The 20,495-nt window shown below is 49.4% G+C and overlaps 1 protein-coding gene across 2 annotated transcripts in view; it reads left to right on the top strand.

The window, feature by feature from the left end:
• The window catches only part of EFNA2 (ephrin A2), a 125,603-nt gene extending 112,129 nt beyond the window's left edge, over nucleotides 1-13,474 (top strand). For both annotated transcript variants that reach the window (XM_028713292.2, XM_028713291.2), the window contains exons 4-5: nucleotides 8,640-8,705; nucleotides 12,782-13,474. In XM_028713292.2, the coding sequence (XP_028569125.1) occupies nucleotides 8,640-8,705; nucleotides 12,782-12,909 (194 nt within the window). In that variant the 3' untranslated portion in view covers nucleotides 12,910-13,474. The remainder of the gene's footprint in view (nucleotides 1-8,639; nucleotides 8,706-12,781) is intronic.
• The last annotated feature ends 7,021 nt before the right edge of the window (nucleotides 13,475-20,495 follow it).

Genomic DNA, 20,495 nt, shown 5'->3' with positions numbered 1-20,495 from the left:
CCCTCTGCGCTGTCAGTTTCAAGGTCAGTGCCGCGAAAGGGGGAAACTTAACATCACACGCTCCCGAGCCATCTCTTGAACCAGAAAGTTGCTCGCGTTTCCCCCCTCGCTGCAATCAATAAAGAAATGTTAAAATAATAATAACATTATTAATTAAAATCCACGACCCCAAAGCACTTCACGATAGCAAGCCTTCTCTCTTTCCCTCGGTCCGGAAGCGGACAGGCGGAATTTATCTTTCTCGATATTTTCCCCCTCTCCTGCTCCAAAGCATCTGTTTTTCAACTTCCTTAATTTGCTCCTTTTATCTATATTAAATTACCATTTTCTCTCGTCGCGCGCGGCCCGCTCCCCCCCTTCTCCCTGTGTAAAATGTCACTTGCAAAATAACTACATTTACTACGACACGCTCTCTCTCTCTCTCTGTCCCTCTCACTCTCTCTTTTTAATGTCGTTAGGGGAAGATTACACAGGAGTAAATAGTGAAACTCATCACGGCGAAAGCCGGTTAGAATTCATGTCATGTGGAACATTACAAATTATGTTTCTTTGAGGGCACTGTATTTAGCAGACATGAAAGAACGAACACTACCTCCTTCTGCAGCTTGCAAATTGGAATTCTATTAACCTTCCAGGAATCTAGATGAGCGTCCTGGCTATGCTCAACAGTTCTAGGTCAAGGTTAAACAACACTTTTGGGGGCCACAAAAGGGTCGCTTTTGAGATGTTCACTGCAGAGGGGCTGGTGGAGGGGGTTAGAGAGAGTCCTACCCGGGGCGGGTGATGGACAGTGTCAGATTTAAGTAAAGGTAAAGGGACCCCTGACCATTAGGTCCAGTCGTGGCTGACTCTGGGGTTGTGGCGCTCATCTCGCTTTACTGGCCGAGGGAGCCGGCGTACAGCTTCCAGGTCATGTGGCCAGCAGGACTAAGCCGCTTCTGGCGAGTCAGAGCAGTGCACAGAAATGCCGTTTGCCTTCCCGCCGGAGCAGTACCTATTGATCTACTTTGATGTGCTTTCGAACTGCTAGGTTGGCAGGAGCTGGGACCGAGCAACGGGAGCTCACCCCGTCATTGTGGGGATTCGAACCGCCGGCCTTCTGATCGGCAAGTCCTAGGCTCTGTGGTTTAACCCGCAGCACCACCCGCGCCCCATGTGCCAGATTTACGTATAAACTAAACAAGCTATAGTTTAGGGCCCCCAAAAAAATTAAAGGGAGAAAAAAACCATGGATGTACATTTCCAAAATATAAGATAAGAAACAAATAAAATAAAACCCACATACAGCAACAGTGTTTTGTGTTGTATAGGCTCCTAGGATGTAAGTCATCGGCCCCGCCTGCTAGCCTGCTCCCTAAAATATTGCTGGTTTGCTCCTTTCTATATATAGGGTGCCTGCATTCTGCATGGACTGCTTGCAGGGCAACATGGGCAAATGGCTTTAGATACCTATTAGGTCCATAAATGACCATATAGCTGTGGTCTAAAACCAATGAGCTTGCCGATCAGAAGGTTGGCGGTTCGAATCCCTGCATGGTTGATGCTTGTTTGCCGACCCCCCCCCCCCACCAGCCCTCAGTCTAACTGCAATGTTTAATCAGTTGGCCAATGTAATGTTTCTGGGGGCGGGGGTGCCGGGCTGGAATTAGGTTTGGAAATTAAGCCAGAAATTCCAAAAGAATAAAGGAATGCAACAGGGGGGAAATCCATTTATCCCTTTTTTTCTTTTCTCTCTCTCTCCCTCTTATTTTAATGCTATGCAGACTAAGAATCTGTGAGTTATTTGTGTTGGAAATGTGGGCTTGGCCCTCACGCCAGCTCCTCGCACCCAGAGCGGTTTCCAAAAGGAAGCCCGCCCCCAATTTAAATAAATCCAGCATATGGATAATCCTATTGCATGCTAATAGAGGAGATTCGGTGCTCAGCGCACCAGGCCTCCTGCAGTCTGAATGGCCAGGTTGCAGCAAGCGGGACTTTTTAGTCCAGAGAAAAGGCAAGCGAGAGGCGACGCGGGGGAAGTTTTGCAAAATGGACAATGTGGTGGGGGGAGGAAGTGAGCAGAGAAAATCCCCCCCCCCCGTCTCTCGCAATACAGTGGTTGTTGTTGTTGTTTAGTCGTTTAATTGTGTCCGCCTCTTCGTGACCCCCTGGACCAGAGCACGCCAGGCACTTCTGTCTTCCACTGCCTCCCGCAGTTTGGTCAAACCCATGCTAGCACCTTCGAGAACACTGTCCCACCATCTCATCCTCTGTCGTCCCCTTCTCCTTGCGCCCTCCATCTTTCCCAACATCAGGGTCTTTTCCAGGGAGTCTTCTCTTCTCATGAGGTGGCCAAAGTCTGGGAGCCTCAGCTTCAGGATCGGTCCTTCCAGTGAGCACTCAGGGCTGGTTTCCTTCCGAATGGAGAGGTTTGATCTTCTTGCAGTCCATGGGACTCTCAAGAGTCTCCTCCAGCACCATAATTCAAAAGCATCCATTCTTCGGCGATCAGCCTTCTTGATGGTCCAGCTTTCACTTCCATACATCACTGCTGGGAAAACCAGAGCTTTTACTATATGGACCTTAATACAGTGGTACCTCAGGTTAAGTACTTAATTCGTTCCGGAGATCCGTACTTAACCTGAAACTGTTCTTAACCTGAAGCACCACTTTAGCTAATGGGGCCTCCCACTGTCGCCGTGCCGCCGGAGCACGATTTCTGTTCTCATCCTGCAGCAAAGTTCTTAACCTGAAGCACTATTTCTGGGTTAGCGGAGTCTGTAACCTGAAGCGTATGTAACCTGAAGCGTATGTAACCACTGTACTAGAACTCGGGGAACATCCGATGATGTTGTAAGATTCAGGGCAGCTGAAAAAGAAAGGACTTCTTCACGTGGCACAGAGTTAAACTGTGGAACTCACCGCCACAGCAGGCGGCCACGGCCACCGACTTGAATCGCTTTAAAAGAAGATTAGGCAATTCACAGGAGGAAGCTAGCAATGGCTATTAGCCACGATCAGATGCAGAAAAGTTATTGATCTTTTTGCTTTGGGGGGGGGGCAAAGTCACTGAGCTTTCCTGCCCACAATTTTGCAAATTCGCAAAAGCAAAAGAAGGAGTTTTTGAGCCAGGAGCAACGCGGCCACAATGGGTTGCCATACGTCCAGATTTTCCCGGACATTTTTTAAAAGAGCGTTTTCAGCCCAGACACTGCTTCTAACAGCAGTATTCTGGGAAATTCCAGGCGTATGGCAACCCTAACAAAAGCAAGAACTTTTTTGGGGGGGTGGAAGCAAAGTCCTTCACACACACAGCTTTTCAGCCTCCAAAACAGCCCTATGTGGTCGAAAGATGCCTTCGTGTCTGAGCACTGGAGAGGAAGGGCTTCGTGGAGAATAGTTCTGGGGTTTATTTGCAAAATATAATCCTGGGAGACGCGGGTGGCGCTGTGGGTTAAACCACAGAGCCTAGGACATGCCGATCGGAAGGTCGGCGGTTGGAATCCCCGCAATGACGGAGGACCCGAATGCTCGGTCCCTGCTCCTGCCAACCTAGCAGTTTGAAAGCACGTCAAAGGGCAAGTAGATAAATAGGTACCGCTCCAGCGGGAAGGTAAACGGCGTTTCCATGCGCTGCTCTGGTTCGCCAGAAGCGGCTTAGTCCTGCTGGCCACATGACCCGGAAGCTGTACGCTGGCTCCCTCGGCCAATAAAGCGAGATGAGCGCCGCAACCCCAGAGTCAGCCACGACTGGACCTAATGGTCAGGGGTCCCTTTACCTTTAAGGGAAAGCTAAAAGGGAAGCGGGTGGTGCTGTGAGTTAAACCACAGAGCCTAGGACTTGCTGATCAGAAGTTTGGCGGTTCAAATCCCCGCAACGGGGTTAGCTCCCGTTGCTCAGTCCCTGCTCCTGCCAACCTAGCAGTTCGAAACCACGTCAAAGTGCAAGTAGAAAAATAGGTACCGCTCCGGCGGGAAGGTAAACGGCGTTTCCGTGCGCTGCTCTGGTTCGCCAGAAGCGGCTCAGTCCTGCTGGCCACATGACCTGGAAGCTGTACGCTGGCTCCCTCGGCCAATAAAGCGAGATGAGCGCCGCAACCCCAGAGTCAGCCACGACTGGACCTAATGGTCAGGGGTCCCTTTACCTTTAAGGGAAAGCTAAAAGGGAAGCGGGTGGTGCTGTGAGTTAAACCACAGAGCCTAGGACTTGCTGATCAGAAGTTTGGCGGTTCAAATCCCCGCAACGGGGTGAGCTCCCGTTGCTCAGTCCCTGCTCCTGCCAACCTAGCAGTTCGAAACCACGTCAAAGTGCAAGTAGAAAAATAGGTACCGCTCCGGCGGGAAGGTAAACGGCGTTTCCGTGCGCTGCTCTGGTTCGCCAGAAGCGGCTCAGTCCTGCTGGCCACATGACCTGGAAGCTGTACGCCGGCTCCCTCGACCAATAAAGCGAGATGAGCGCTGCAAGCCCAGAGTCGGCCACGACTGGACCTAATGGTCAGGGGTCCCTTTACCTTTTATCCTGGGAGAGGGTTTCAGCCAGCCATAAATAAGGAATCACTGCCCTTTTTGTCCCCCCCCCCCTTTTTTTAAAGGTTTTTCAGCAGCGTGTACGCCTTTCGCACTCGGGTCTCGCTCCGGGAGACGGGTGCCCCCCTCTCCCTATGGCGGGATATGCAGATGGAGGGGGTGTGGCTATGCAAACGAGGGCATTCTCCGCTCTTCAATGGCTCCCCATTGAGGAGCGCTCTCTCTCCAGCCGACAAAAGGTGACATCAGCGCTCCATTGTCGGGTTTTCTTGTCCGGGAGACAATATCGCTCCTATGAGCCCCCCCGGGGTTGGGAGCGTGTAGATGAGAAGCGATGGGAAGAGAGGGAGGCGGGGAGGGGAATTAAAATGAAGCCCTCGACATTGTTGCCATCAATATCTCAGCAAGCCTCTGGGAACAATATTGAAATTCCCTGGGAACAGGGCTGCCATGGAATGTCAGCTCCGCAGAAACCGCCCCTCTGTTCAGAAACGAGGTCTTTCCCTGAGATCCTTTAAGGACGCAGCTATTTCCATTTATTCAGAATACTCTTTACGCCCCACCGTCATCCCCCTGAGGAGATCGGGCCGACACGCATTTAAATCAAAAAAGTGGTTTTTAAAACCCGAGCAAGCGAAGCGTAGCACCACGGACAGAATCTCCCAGAGATCTTAAGAACTTTTGGAACTACCCTGAACCTGGCACTGCCCCATAAATCCCCGTTCTGCATCTGCAAGAAAGCGACGTAAGCTTTGGAACTCCCTGCCACTTGACCCGGGCCAGGAACCTGCGATGAACTCTTTCGCACCTGCTAAAAACATTTTTTGTTTCGACAAAATGCCAGCGTGTTTTTAGTTTACTGCTGGCTTTAATTCTTTGAATATTTAAACACACACATACAGTGGTACCTCGGGTTAAGTACTTAATTCGTTCCGGAGGTCCGTACTTAACCCGAAACTGTTCTTAACCTGAAGCACCACTTTAGCTAATGGGGCCTCCTGCTGCTGCCGCGCCGCCGGAGCACAATTTCTGTTCTCATCCTGAAGCAAAGTTCTTAACCTGAACCACTGAAATAAAATAAAGCAGGACAGAGCGAATTTAAATTAAGCGTTTTTGAGTCCTGTCGTGAACTCCAAGAAGGAAACTTTCAAGATACGTGAGGTCAGGTTCCTGGTGGGTTTTGCTAATGCAGTTCTTCGCGATATGCAGGTGAAACTCGAAAAATTAGAATATCGTGGGAAAGTTCGTTGATTTCAGGAATTCAACTTGAATGGTGAAACTATGAGATCGACTCGTGACATGCAAAGCGCGACGTGCTTCTACTTCTCAGAGGTCCAGTCTTGCTCGATTTGCAACCCTTGTTTTGCTGATTTCCTTGAATATTCTAATTTTCTAAGATGGTTAATTTGGGGTTTTCACCAGCTGTACGCCATGATCATGGCAATGATCACAAATCAAGGCTTGACATATCTCGCTTTGCATGTCACGAGTCTATATCATATATTATTTTCACCTTTCAAGTTGAATTCCTCAAATCAATGAACTTTCCCATGAAATTCTACTTTTTCGAGTTTCACCTGTAGAGCAAATCAAGACTTGACATATCTTGCTTTGCATGTCATGAGTCTATATCATATATTAGTTTCACCTTTCCAGTTGAATTCCTGAAGTCAAGGAAATTTCCCACAATATTCTAATTTTTCGAGTTTCACCTGTAACTATTTCAAAAATCTGTTTCTTCATTTCTTTAACGCCTCTCCATTCAGAAGGAGCGTTAAGGGTAGGACAAGAGATGCGGATGAGCTGAGGCAACGCTTGAATCTACAGTTCCCCGGATAAGCAATGCTCTTAAATCGGTGTCTGAACGTGGTGTTAACACGAATTTTCAGTGACCCTTCCGAGCAAAGGCCTTTTCTTCAAACAGGATGTCCCCCGCCTGGCTCCCGAGTCGGGACTGTCAAGGCCGATCTGTTTCAGGGACAGACAGAAAATCAACCTTGTCAAGTCACGGCCTCCCTAAAAGTGCTTTTCAAATGCACCTTTTCTTTCCGTCCCTCAGCCGAACTGTCCGTTCTAATCCGGGCCGATTTCATGCCTCGGAGAGTTCCCACCCACCACCCTGAGTTTTTAATTGCAAACTTTTTTTGCTCTTTCTCTCAAACCGACCCAGCCTCCTCCTCCTCCTCCTCCTCTCTTCGCCCGCCTCTCCCGACTTATCTGCAGAGCGCCCTCGGAAGCGTATCATTTGCCTTGTCAGGTTTTTATTGGGGGAAATCCGAACATGTCCAAGGATGTTCGGCGGAGAAAAGAGCCCCGCTTGGGGGTCGGACAACTTTTGACATCAGTTTGATCAAAGATGCGGTATTAGAAGCGGGAGCTTTTGTTCGCGGGGTTCGCCCCCATCCCCAAATCGCCCGGCTAAAGAAACGGAGGAAGCACCTCGGAGATGGTTAAGCTTCTTAGCAGGGGCTAGGCAACATCTGTGGGTCAAACGGCAATCGACGCGAGGTCTTTCCCATGGGGGGAGACACATCTGGTAGGCCGCTGTGAGAGTAGGATACTGGACTCAGCCTCGGCCCAGAAGCGAAGCTCTTCCGGTGCTCCTATGTTAAAGGTATCAGGAAAGGATATATTGATTTACATACAGTGGTACCTCGGGTTAAGAACTTAATGCATTCCGGAGGTCCGTTCTTAACCTGAAACTGTTCTTAACCTGAAGCACCACTTTAGCTAATGGGGCCTCCTGCTGCCGCCACGCGATTTCCGTTCTCGTCCTGAAGCAAAGTTCTTAACCTGAGGTACTATTTCTGGGTTAGCGGAGTCTGCAACCTGAAGCGTCTGTAACCTGAGGTACCACTGTATAAGCTAAACAAGCTATAGCTTAGGGCCCCACTCTCTTCAGGGCCCCCCCAAAAAAAATTAAAGGGAAAAAACTGGATTTACATTTCCAAAACATAAGACAAAAAACAAATAAAATAAAACCTACATCCAGCAACAGTCTTTTGTATTGTGTAAGCTCCTAGGATGTAACTCATGGGCCCCGCCTGCTAGCCTGTTCCTAAAATATCATTGGTTTGCTCATTTCTATATATAGGGTGTGGGACGTGGGGGGCGCTGTAGGTTAAACCACAGAGCCTAGAACTTGCCGATCAGAAGGTCAGCGGTTCGAATCCCCGCAACGGGCTGAGCTCCCGTTGCTCGGTCCCTGCTCCTGCCAACCTAGCAGTTCGAAAGCAGTTGCAGCGCTCATCTCGCTTTATTGGCCGAGGGAGCCGGCGTCCAGCTTCCAGCTCATGTGGCCAGCAGGACTAAGCCGCTTCTGGCGAACCAGAGCAGCGCACGGAAACGCCGTTTACCTTCCCGCCAGAGCGGTACCTATTTATCTATTTGCACTTTGTGCTTTCGAACTGCTAGGTTGGCAGGAGCAGGGACCGAGCAACGGGAGCTCACCCCGTCACGGGGATTTGAACCGCCAACCTTCTGATCGGCAAGTCCTAGGCTCTGTGGTTTAACCCACAGCACCACCCGCATGCAAGGATCTTGAACACGACTCGGTAGTAGGTGCAGTCTGGCATTTCCCTCCAGCCAGGGCATCTGAACCAGGTCCGAGGGCGGCCCCACCAAATGTACATTACAGTAGTCCAGCCTCAAAGTTACCAATCCATGGATTGTAATGGCAAGGCTGTCTCTGTTCAGGGATGAAAAGGGAACTTACTGGAAATGACTACCTTGGGTCCATGAATTTAAAGCGGCTGACTCTTGAGTAGGGCCTCTGTCGGAGACAGCCCTACACGAATCGCCCAGCGAGGGCAGCCTGCCCTGAAACACGGGCTATTTGAGCAAAATGAAAAAGAGTGTGGAAGGGAAACAATTGACCCCATTGCACTGTTTGTGTTCACGGTGCAAAATTCACGAAGGAAGCCAAACCACGACAACGTTGGTGTCATTTTGGGCCATAGGGTTCTGAAACAGAGCAGGGAATTTAAGAACAGGGGCTTCAGAAATAACCCTATAAATCTGCCCTTTTTGGAAATGTGTAAAATTGAAACTTTATGTAGGACACATATGGCTTTTTTTTTTTGGTGACGACGTTCTGTCTCTCCTCTCCTCCCCTCCCCTTTTGTCTCTTGCAGCGGCGACGCCTCCGAACTTGGTCGACAAGCCCTGCTTAAAGCTGAAGGTTTACGTCCGGCCAACAAGTAAGTGACATCTCAGGACACTGGAAAGATCCCCTGCAGGTTCCAGGGTGCCATTTCGGCAAATCCCAGGGTGCAAATTTGCACACAGACACATACCCATCTGGGATTCACGATTCAGGGATCGGGATCCATAAAATGAAAGCAGTGATCAATGTACTGTACTATAAAATAAGTAAGACAGTGTTGTAGATTTAAAAGATAAAAATTCTTACCTGCGCTGATGATAGTCACAAAAACAAATGAACCGAAAAAGGCACAAAAACTCAAAATAAATCACAAAAACAAAAGCGCCAAACTTAATCTGTTCCGGAAGCCCGTTTGACTTCCGAAATGATCGAAAACCAAGGCGCGGCTTCTAATTGGTGCAGGCGCCCCGGAAACAATAGCCGACAGCCGCATTGGACGACTGGCTTCCGAAAAACGTTCGAAAACCGGAACACTTGCTTCCGGGTTTTCGGTGTTTGGGAACCAAGGCATTTGAGAACCAAGGCGTTTGAGAACCAAGGCGTTTGAGAACCAAGGCATTTGAGAAATAAGGCGTTTGAGAACCAAGGTCCCACTGTATGTTCATAGTAATGGCGACGATGCAAAACCTTTTCCAGGGAAACTGGAAGAACAAACCTTTCCTTCCGCATGTTTCCCCCGTGAGATCAAATCAGTGAAAGGTCTATTAGACCCCATCTGCACCGACCTTCACCCCACTCTTTCTAAACCCACTTCAACCGCTGGCTTTCTTGGCGGCGGGTAAAATGCCAGGCCCAGGGGGTGCTTTTGGCCCGAGAAAATAGCACCCGAGCAGCACTCAGATCTCCGACAAATTATCTTCGGTTCTGCTTTGGGGCTGGAAGAAAGAAGGAAATAAAATAAATCTAGATTGATGCCTGCTTGGTACATACCCCCACAGGGCTGCTTTTGTTTTCGCAGAGGGGGGGGAGAGAGCAAATTATTTTAGGGTTTTTTTTTGTTTTTCCTTCCCTCTTTTCTTTTTCGTAGAAAAGACCAGCCTCCAGCTCTCTGTACAGGGGAGTTTCTCCCCCACTTCCCCCGAATCAAATAGGCGCAGCTGTTTTGGAGAAAAAAGAAAACACAAATTAATAATTTTCTCCTCCTGTTAACGTATAATTAGTATTTGGCCAGCGCTCTTCCCAGGGAGCAGGTAGAAAAGAGTGAGAAATGTCAGAGTCTAAAGGGATATTGTAAGGGCTTGTTTTTCCCTTCCCTTGTTTCATGTGTGTGATTGAGGCAGCTTTTAAAGAAAACAAGAACGCTTTGCTAATGTAAGAATAAATGGCTTTTTAAAAAAAATATTTTAAAAACCCGGGTGGTTATGGGCTGTTAGGCATGTCAGTTTCTCGTTTCTTTCCCCACCCTTAAATTTCAGTCGCCACATCAGTTTGTGAATCCCCCCCCCACTATAAAAAGCCAGTGTTTTTCTGCAAATTTATCCTAAGCTACATCTAATTGCATGCAGTTTCACTAATTGGCACCTTGTTGCAAAGTGGTTTTCTGATGGCTGCGCTGACTGGGGCTGATGGGGCTATAGTCCCAAAAATCCGGAGGACACCAGGTTCGGAGAGGCTGAGATATGGGGTCGCCGCTTCAGGGAAGCAAATGTCCTATAGGACTCCAACCTATCTGGGCGTAAGCTGCATTGATCTTAGTGGGACATACCTTGGTGTAGACGTGGGTGGCGCTGTGGGTTAAACCACAGAGCCTAGGACTTGCCAATCAGAAGGTCGGCAGTTTGAATCCCCATGATGGGGTGAGCTCCCGTTGCTCAGTCCCTGCTCCTGCCCACCTAGCAGTTCGAAAGCACCTCAAAGTGCAAGTAGATAAATAGGTACCGCTCCGTCGGGAAGGTAAACGGTGTTTCCGTGTGCTGCTCTGGTTCGCCAGAAGCGGCTTAGTCCTGCTGGCCACATGACCCGGAAACTGTACGCCGGCTCCCTCGGCCAATAAAGCGAGATGAGCGCCGCAACCCCAGAGTCGGCCAAGACTGGACCTAATGGTCAGGGGTCCCTGTCCCCCTAAAACAGTACTTCTGTCTTGTCAGGATTCCACCTCAATCTGTTAGCCGCCATCCATCCTCCAAGAAACCAAAGAGGCAAGGCCACCAGCCCCCAAGAGGCGTCCTTGGCACTGGGAGATCTTGGCAAAGCTCCTCCGGCTGGCCGGGGTCCATTGAGCACAAAAAATAAATGAAAATGCCTCCCGTTTATTTTGAAATGGACTCTTGCCTGGGAGAGGCAGCCAGAGGGCGGCTTGCGAGCTTGTCAACACGCTGCCCTTTCCCTGTGGGTCGTGACCCTCTTCCTTTCTGCACATCCACACTGCCCACGAGAGGAAGCTGGCAACCTGGGCGGCTGGGCTGGGGCCAGGAAATGGCGAGAAGAAGATGGAGCTGAGTTGCAGAAATGCACAGTCCAGCGAGGAGCCCGGCTGCTGGATGAGGCCAGAGGGAGCCCCCTCTAGTCCAGCGTTCTGTTCTCGCAGTGGCTGGCCGGATGCCCTGAGCGCAACAGGATATCTCCCCTCCTTCGGGAACGTCTCCAGCAAGTCCCGTATTTTTCTCTCTCTAAGACGCACAAGACGCACAAGACGCACCTAGTTTTTGGAGGAGGAAAACAAACAAAAAAAATATTCTGAATCTCAGAAGCCAGAACAGCAAGAGGGATCGCTGCGCAGTGAAAGCAGCAATCCCTCTTGCTGTTCTGGCTTCTGGGATAGCTGCGCAGCCTGCATTCGCTCCATAAGACGCACACACATTTCCCCTTACTTTTTAGGAGGGGAAAAGTGAGTCTTATAGAGCAAAAAATACGGTAGTGTTCGGAAGCATCGCTGCCTCCCAAAAGCACCGCGCAAAACATTGTTAAACTATGAATTTCCTCCCACATCAGGCAGGGAGTGCCACAAACAGCGATTTGAGGTCCTTCTTCATCTGCCTCCTCAATAACAACAATAATAATAATATTTATACCCCGCCCATCCGGCTGGGTTTCCCCAGCCACTCTGGGCAGCTCCCAACAGAATATTAAAAACACGATCAAACATCAAACATTAAAAACTTTCCTAAACAGGGCTGCCTTGAGAGGTCTTCTAAAAGTCAGATAGTTGTTTATTTCCTTGACATCGGATGGGATGGCGTTCCACAGGGCGGGCGCCACCACCAAGAAGGCCCTCCGCCTGGTTCCCTGTAACCCCGCTTCTCGCATGGAGGGAACTGCCAGAAGGCCCTCGGAGCTGGACCCCGGTGTCCGGGGTGGAGACGCTCCTTCAGGTATAGTGGGCCGTTTAGGGCTTTAAAGGTCAGCACCAACACTTTGAATTGTGCTCAGAGACGTACTGGGAACCAACGTAGGTCTTTCAGGGCCGGTGTTATATGGTCTCGGCGGCCACTCCCAGTCACCAGGGGCGTAGGAAGGGGGGGTGCAATTTGATCAAATCAAATCACATGAAAAGATTTGACAATAAAAATACCTATCTATTGATAAGTATTACTTAATATACTTCAAACCTATACCAGTGTTTTTTGTACATTATATCATCCGTCTTGGGTTGAATCCCTTTCCAATTTATTGTATCGTTGACTTCCTTCCACCTCATTATGGTTTTCTCTGTTGAAGTTTTGATCCTCCGGATTTCTGATTTCCCCGGTTAATCATGCCATCTCTGTGTAGTCCAATAGTTTCATCTGCCAGTCCGCCCTCATCTTGTCATCTTTCCAACTCTGTGTGAGCAACATCCTTGCAGCTGTTACGTAACGTACATAAACAGTCTTTTCAGTTTTTTCGGTATCTCTGCACCAACAATTCCTAACAAAAAGCCTTCTTCCTTTTTTTTAAGGTTATTTTAAACATATTTTCCCCCAACTCATTATATATCATCTCCCAGAATTCCTTTATCGCTTTACAGTTCCGCCACATGTGGAGAAAGGTGCCTTCCTTCTCCTTACATTTCCAACCAACATTTGACCTTGCCCCGAACATTTTCGCTTATTTGCTGGGAGTCAAATACCCAGCGGTACATCATTCACCCCCTCTTTCCCTTCTTATACCCCCTCTTTTGTTTCCTCGCAGACGATTCTCTCTACGAGTCCCCAGAGCCGATATTCACCAGCAATAACTCCTGCCACAGCTTCCGGGTCCCTGAGACTTTCTTCGTGGTGGTGGTGGTCCCGGTTTTCTGGACTATCCTGACTTCCTAGCCCTGCTAGGTGAGGACAGAAGAGGAAGAAAACTGGAGCTCTTTTCAGCAGCCGCTGGGGGGGGGAAACGAGGGGGGGAGGATTGAAAAAGCGAGAAAGAGAGAGAGAGGGCGTGAACGAAGAATGGAGAGAGAACTCGCGGCGATGACTTTGTTCAGTTTTGTGTGGGGAGGGAAGGGTGTGTAGTCAATGGATCTCTGAACTGCGGTCTCAGCCACAGACGAGCTTGCGGATCGGGGCACCTCAGACAGCCAGGTGGACGGACCCTGCCTCCATTTCCCAGGTCAAGCCACTGTTACGGTTCGCAACCGGACCCCCGCTACACCCCATCAGATCTGGGGCGGCGGAAGGATCAGTGAGATAGCTGGAGAGAGAAGGCAAAAGAGACCGGTTTCTGAAAGCCTGCGGCGGGAGGCAAACAGGTTATGTGCTTCCAAGACGCTCTGCGGACCATTTTCGTCTGGCCGGGATACAACCCCATTGGGGGGTTCCTGTTTTCCCTCCCCCACCCTATGGGGTTTTGCTTTTCAAAATTTCTAGACCAAATATAGTCTCCTTCCTTGAACCCCCCCTCTATTCCTTCCTCCCAGCTTTGGTTTTTTGTGCCGGTCTTTTTTCTGCAACTGGAACCGAAAGAGACGTCGCAGTGAGGAACAGGTGCCTCACCTATTGCCCTTCTGTTTTCCCCCCTTCCTCTCTGTGACCCCTTGGACAAAGGCGGGCAGCCCGTTCGACCACGGTGGCCAGATTTCCTGACTCGCAAAACGCACACACCAGGCAGCTAGGATTGGGGGGGCCTAGGAGCCAAAGGGGACCACCGGCACCCCGAACCTCACAGAGGACTAGATTCCTGCTCTGCCCAAATCAGCCTTTGCTTTAGACCCCACCCCACCCCCCCACCCCGTTTCTGTTAACTATTGTTGGTGCAGCGGACCCACTGCCATGCGGAGCCAGCAGGTAAAACCAACGCCTCGCATGTTGCGTAAGACGTCGCCGGTCTACGGGGGAGGAGATGTTCTGCCCGTCGCTCCAAAGAGGAGAACTCTGGACTTGGCGCGATGGCTGGGCAAGGGGTTTGTAGCACCGTGGGAGGGTCGCTTTTAAACCCCGCGAGGAGTTGGGGGAAGACCAGCGCATGGTACGGCCAACTACGTATGACACAACTGGGTGAGCGATGGAGGTTGCCTTTTCTGTGTGTCCATCGCCACCCTAAACAGGCTGCTTGGGGCATCATCCGCAAGCGTTTGGCCATAGACACCAGGGTCACAGAGAGCCCGTATTTTTCGCCCTATAGGATGCACTTTTTCTCCTCCAAAAATGAAGGGGAAAGGTGTGTGCATCCTATGGGGCGAATGCCGGCTTTCGCTGAAGCCTGGAGAGCGAGAGGGGTCGGTGCGCAACGACCCCTCTCGCTCTCCAGGCTTCAGGAAGCTATCCGCAAGCCTTGCGAGCCCGTGGGAGTTCCCGCCAGGCTCTCCAGGCTTGCGGAGAGCAGCCTATTCTGGGGGCCGGGGGGGAATATTTTTTTCTTTTATTTCCCCCCCCCAAAAAAAACGAGGTGCGCCCTATGGGCCAGTGCGCCCTATAGGGCGAAAAATACGGTAAATGCTCTGTTTTTTGGAACCCGAATGTCCGACGTGGCTGCCGTTTGAGTGCAGGAAGCTCTTGCAACCAATCAGAAGCCGTGCCTCAGTTGTCGAATGTTTTGGGAGCCGAATGGGCTTCCGGAACGGATTACGTCCAACGACGGAGGTTTGACTGTATTGGGTTTTAAAGACATAAAATTGGGTTCATATCGGAGAGTTAAAGCTGGGAAGCAGGAAGTACCGAACGCCAACTGTTAATTCAAACATCACTCCAAAAAGAGTAAAAGTGGTCCCATTGGTAAAGGAGAAAAGGGGTTATTTATTCATGGTTTCTATTTACAATAACGGTTTTGGGGCGCTAAGCCGACCTAGTGCCTTGTCTCACGCAGGAGGGTGAGAAAGGGAGATTTGTAGCTTGGCAGGGAACCACGTTCGGCTTCCAAAAATCGTTCGAAATCCGGAACACTTTCTTCTGGGTTTTCGGCGTTTGAGAACCAAGGGGGGGTGTACGTATGTACGTACACACACACACACACATATATATATACACACATATATACAACAACAAAAAGCAATCACAAACAATTAAAGTCCCGGAACGATTGCTGCAGTTCTAATTGGTGCTAAATTTCAGTAAAGGATGGCAGGTTAATGTTGACATCTATACCTTGTGAGACTCTTAACTGTAGATCAGGGATTGCCAGCTCCCAAAAGACAGTGATCTAGTCACAGAGTTAAAAACTAGCAGTGATCTACCCCCTTTTGTGGGGTTCAGGTCAAAGTTGTTGTTGAGTTTTTCTTAGGACGGAGGAAGGCCCATTTTCCTGGGGTTCAAGTCAAACTTGTTGACCCTACCACCACAGACGTCCAGTGATCTACCAGTAGATCACGATCTACCGTATTTTTCGCTCTGTAAGACGCACCAGACCACAAGACGCACCTAGTTTTTGGAGGAGGAAAACAAGAAAAAAAATATTCTGAATCTCAGAAGCCAGAACAGCAAGAGGGATCGCTGCGCAGTGAAAGCAGCAATCCCTCTTGCTGTTCTGTCTCCTGGGATAGCTGCGCAGCCTGCATTCGCTCCATAAGACGCACACACATTTCCCCTTACTTTTCAGGAGGGGAAAAGTGAGTCTTATAGAGCCAAAAATACAGTACCTGTTGGATGTGCCTACTGTAGATCTTCCTTCTGGGGTATGGGATGGGATGCCCGTAAAACACCCTTTAGCATGCCCATCCGTCCTTCCCCGCTAAATTCCCAGCGCTGTGGATTTTGGGCCCCTCATCTTGCTTCTGGGCGGCGCAGCCAAGGGGCAGCCAATTTGGGGGCTGGGGGAAAGGTGAAAGGACCACACTCCAATTTCCGGGGGGCTATGCAGGCCCCCGGCCTCTCCTCGCTTGACCCCAGGTGTGTCATACCTGAGAATAGCACAAAAATCCCAGAATGACCCTTGTTTGCGTTGCTGCTGTCGGGAGGTCAGGAAGGGACAGATCTACTACTGGTCTACTTTAACGGCTAAGGAGAGGAAACGAGGTTTTTGATCCCTAAAATATTATCCAAATTCTTGGTTCCTCCTCCCTCCCTAACCCCCCCAACCCGAAAAAAGAAACAGGATTCTCCACCCCATCACGGAACTGTAGCAAGAATACTTTGTCTCTCAAGACTGCCTCCCTGGTGCTTAATCATTTTTCGACAGATATCTTTTTTCCCGTTCTCGCCAGGCTGGGATGGGGACCCTGCAAAACAGCAAATACGTACCCCCACCCCAACTCCAATTCTGTCTTTCTCTGAGCCAAGGGACTTGTTCGGAACAGCTGTACATATTGCCACCAGGCGTAATACTGTGATTATGAATTATTATGAATTATTATTATTATTATTTTTTAACGCCTCTTTGCCGAGAATGAATGGTTTTGATGGACGGGTTTTTTCCCCGTTATTATTTTAAGTTTTAATTTCCTTGGGGAGGGTGGGGGAAATGTTGTCGGTTGGTTGTGTTTTTTTTTTTTTAATTTTTAAAAATAGAAACCTAAAATTCTTTCTTTTTTTTAAAAAAAAAAACCTGCAATAATCTCTCGACGATCAAAAAATGTTTTTCAAATGACCTGCTCCCGCCTTCGCATCTTCCTCATTCAGTCCTTTGTAAACCACGCAGAGTTGCGTTTCTTGGAAACAGATCGACACACACACACACACACACACACACACACACACACACACACAATGCATTTATAAAAACGGGTTCTTATTTGAACCGCCGTGTTCTCCTTTCAAAAAATAAATAGGGGAAGGAGGCCAGATTTCTGATACAGCGAGAGAAAACGTCTCACTGGTTTTCCTCCAGGCTTCATAGTTTTAAGGTGAAACCGCAGGATGGAAAAGAGCGGATCGTGGCCATATACTCGAGTTGACCCAATGAAACTAACAGACCTTTTCTAAACGTTTTTATTTATTTATTAAGATTTTCCCCATAATACGGCCAAATTACAACTACAGAAGATGCACATTGAATCGTCTGCTTTTACTTATTGAAAACGAACGGACTTTAAGTTAGAGATCTCTGTTGGTTTCAGTAGACCCCAAGGAAATGTCCGTTCCAGTTTCTCACAGGCAAGGAAAACGGGGAGGTGCCTTAACGCTCAGTCAGCCCACACGGACTGGCAGCAGCTGCCCAGAGTTTCAGGCCGGGGCTACAGCCTTCCCCTTAAAAGTAAAACAAGTGTCTAGTCTTCATGACTCTGGGAAAAATAGGTGCTTTCAAACAGGAAGAAAATTGGGTTTGATTAGGAACGGAAGAAGCTGAGTCAGAGCAATGGGCCCTCAAGTTTGTTACTGCCTGCACAGACTGGCAGCAGCTGTCCCCAGTCTCAGGCAGGGGTTTCTTCCAGGGGCTTCAGAGAGATTGAAACAGGGACGCTCCGCATGCCAAGCAGGTGATCTGGCACCCAGCTAGAGCCCTTCCCCAGGCCTGGTGAAAGAAAGCCCTCCTTCGCACAACGCACAGTTAACCTGCGGAACTGCCTGCCACATGAGGCAATGGCGGCGACCCAACCTGGACGGCATTGAAAGAGGATGAGACGAGATTGTGGAGGGGGAGAGGGCTGTCGACGGCTAGTAGCCACAATGGCTTTGCCCTGTTTCTGGAAACCACACGAGGGGAAAGCGTTGCTCTTTCGCTCGTGTCCCCCTTGCCGGTTTCCCTTTTGGCCATGGTGAGAATAACAATAATAATAATTTATTATTTGTACCCCGCCCATCTGGCTGGGTCTCCCCAGCCACTCTGGGCGGCTTCCAACAAAGATACATTAAAATGTCACACGTTAAAACTTCCCTGAACAGGGCTGCCTTCAGGTGTCTTCTAAATGTCAGATAGCTGTTTATTTCCTTGACATCTGACGGGAGGGTGCCACCAACAAGAAGGCCCTCTGCCTGGTTCCCTGTAGCTTTGCTTCTCGCAGGGAGGGAACCGCCAGAAGGCCCTCGGAGCTGGACCTCAGCGTCCGGGCAGAACGATGGGGGTGGAGATGCTCCTTCAGGTATACTGGGCCATTTAGGGCTTGAAAGGTCAGCACCAACACTTGGAATTGTGCTCGGAAACGTCCTGGGAGCCAATGTAGGTCTTTCAGGACCAGTGTTATGTGGTCCCGGCGGCCGCTCCCAGTCCCCAGTCCGGCTGCCGCGTTCTGGATTAGTTGCAGTTTCTGTAGTACAGGTTGCCAGACCATCGGCCTGATCCGCCAGCCTCTCCCGCCGGAAATGTCGGCAGCCCAACTCAAGCCCGGGAAATGAGAGGGAGGAATTCTGATTCCTTGAAAGAGAGAAAAAGACGTAGGGTGTTAAAAAGAGAATGTTGGACTCCTTAGAAGGCCGGCGGTTCTCAAACTCGAAGCGGCATTTCTGCGGATCGCAGCGAAAGCCCCTGGTTTTTCATTCAAGGCATTAGGAACCAGGGGGTCAAATCCTGGCTGTGTTCCTGTGCCCCCAACACAGCCTCGACTCCTTTCCTCTTGGCCAGCTCATGCCAGCCCTCCCGACTCGGCACCCTGTGGATTTTTCTGCGCTACGACTCCCACCAGCTGCTGCCAGGAGCGCCGGAGGCTGGTGGGAGTTATAGTTCAGAACGTCTGGAGCAGCGGAGGCGGCGCTGCCCAATGTGGGGCGGTGTAGTGGTTAGCACGTTGGGGGAAAGGGGCCTGCGAGAGACCAGGGTTCGAATCCCCAGGAAGCTCACTGGTGCAACCCGAGGCAATTGGGGTACAGTCAACATCTGGCGGCCTGAACTTACCTCACAGGGTTGTTGTGAGGGTAGAACAATGTTGTCCACCTTGAGCTCTACTTGGGGGGGGGGGAGGCACTGTTTAAATGTAATAAAGCAACAGTGTGCCCGCCACTTCCGCCAGGGTCGGGCTGAGCTGTGGTCTCGCAGCCTGGACATTGGTTTTATATACATATATATATATAGAATTATATATATTATACTAATGCAAATGTGTTACGTTGTGTATGACGGCCATGGTGGAGAACCAAGGGAAATCTGAAAGCACCGTATTTTTCGCTCTTTAAGACGCACCAGACCACAAGACGCACCTAGTTTTTGGAGGAGGAAAACAAGGGGGGGAAATATTCTGAATCTCAGAAGCCAGAACAGCAAGAGGGATTGCTGCGCAGCGAAAGCAGCAATCCCTCTTGCTGTTCTGGCTTCTGAGATAGCTGCGCAGCCTGCATTCGCTCCATAAGACGCACACACATTTCCCCTTACTTTTTAGCAGGGGAAAAGTGAGTCTTATACAGCAAAAAATACGGTAATTTGTTTTAAAAAACCGAACCCATCTTTACTCTTTTTTGTTTTAAGAAAAATCAGTCCACAAGTTTTCTTTGTCGTCGTTGTGGCAGAAACCAGCCTTTTCCTTTCGCCGTCTGGGAAGAGATGGGAATGAAGGGAGAAGGAGGGAGAGTTTCTTAAATCATTTTCTCTGTCTCGCTCAACTTCAAACAAAAAAAATCTTTCCCCCACACAACCCTTCACACACACACACAAAGAGAAAAGAAATCCCCACGACCTTATTTGGATTCTGTATTTTTTTATAATAAAAACTCGAAAAACGACAGACGGTTTCTGGGAGCTTTGTTTCGGAAACTGCGCCTTTGCAAAACACAGCGGTGGATTTCTCCGGGTCGTCTAACCAGGGTTCAGTTCTGTGATCATCTTATGGCTCTCTCCTCTTCAACTCCAGTTTTGTGGGGACGGGGGTGAGAAATCTGATCCAGTTTGCATTAATTTGTCGTTTTTATATATATATAAAGGTAAAGGGACCCCTGACCTTTAGGTCCAGTCGTGACCGACTCTGGGGTTGCAGCGCTCATCTCGCTTTACTGGCCGAGGGAGCCGGCGTACAGCTTCTGGGTCATGTGGCCAGCAGGACGAAGCCGCTTCTGGCAAACCAGAGCAGCACATGGAAACGTCGTTTACCTTCCCGCCGCAGTGGTACCTATTTATCTACTTGCACTTTGGCGTGCTTTTGAACTGCTAGGTTGGCAGGAGCAGGGACCGAGCAATGGGAGCTCACCCCGTCATTGCGGGGATTCAAACTGCCGACCTTCTGATCGGCAAGTCCTAGGCTCTGTGGTTTAACCCACAGCTCCACCCGTGTCCATATATATATATATATATATATATATATTTGTTTAAAAACAAAAACAAAAAACATTTTGAAGTGCTTTGCAAAAGGAACGAAGAAATGCACTCATTGTTAAAACCAGATAAAAGCAACATTCCCCCCAAAAAATTAAAAACAGAGATAAGCTAGAAGCCAGATTACAACACAAATCGGTGTTCTACACATCTGGAGAGGCTTGCCTAAACAAAAATGTTTTTAGCAGACACACACCAAAAAAAGGTACAGTCAAGTTGCCTGCCGGGCGTCAATAGGCGTGGAGTTCCAAAGTTCAGGCGCTGCCACTCTAAAAGATTGATTTTTCAAAAATGGGAGAAATCTTTA

This window comes from Podarcis muralis, chromosome 18 (assembly GCF_964188315.1).
Source record: "Podarcis muralis chromosome 18, rPodMur119.hap1.1, whole genome shotgun sequence".
Taxonomy (NCBI): domain Eukaryota; kingdom Metazoa; phylum Chordata; class Lepidosauria; order Squamata; family Lacertidae; genus Podarcis; species Podarcis muralis.
This window is presented reverse-complemented; position numbering and strand designations above follow the sequence as displayed.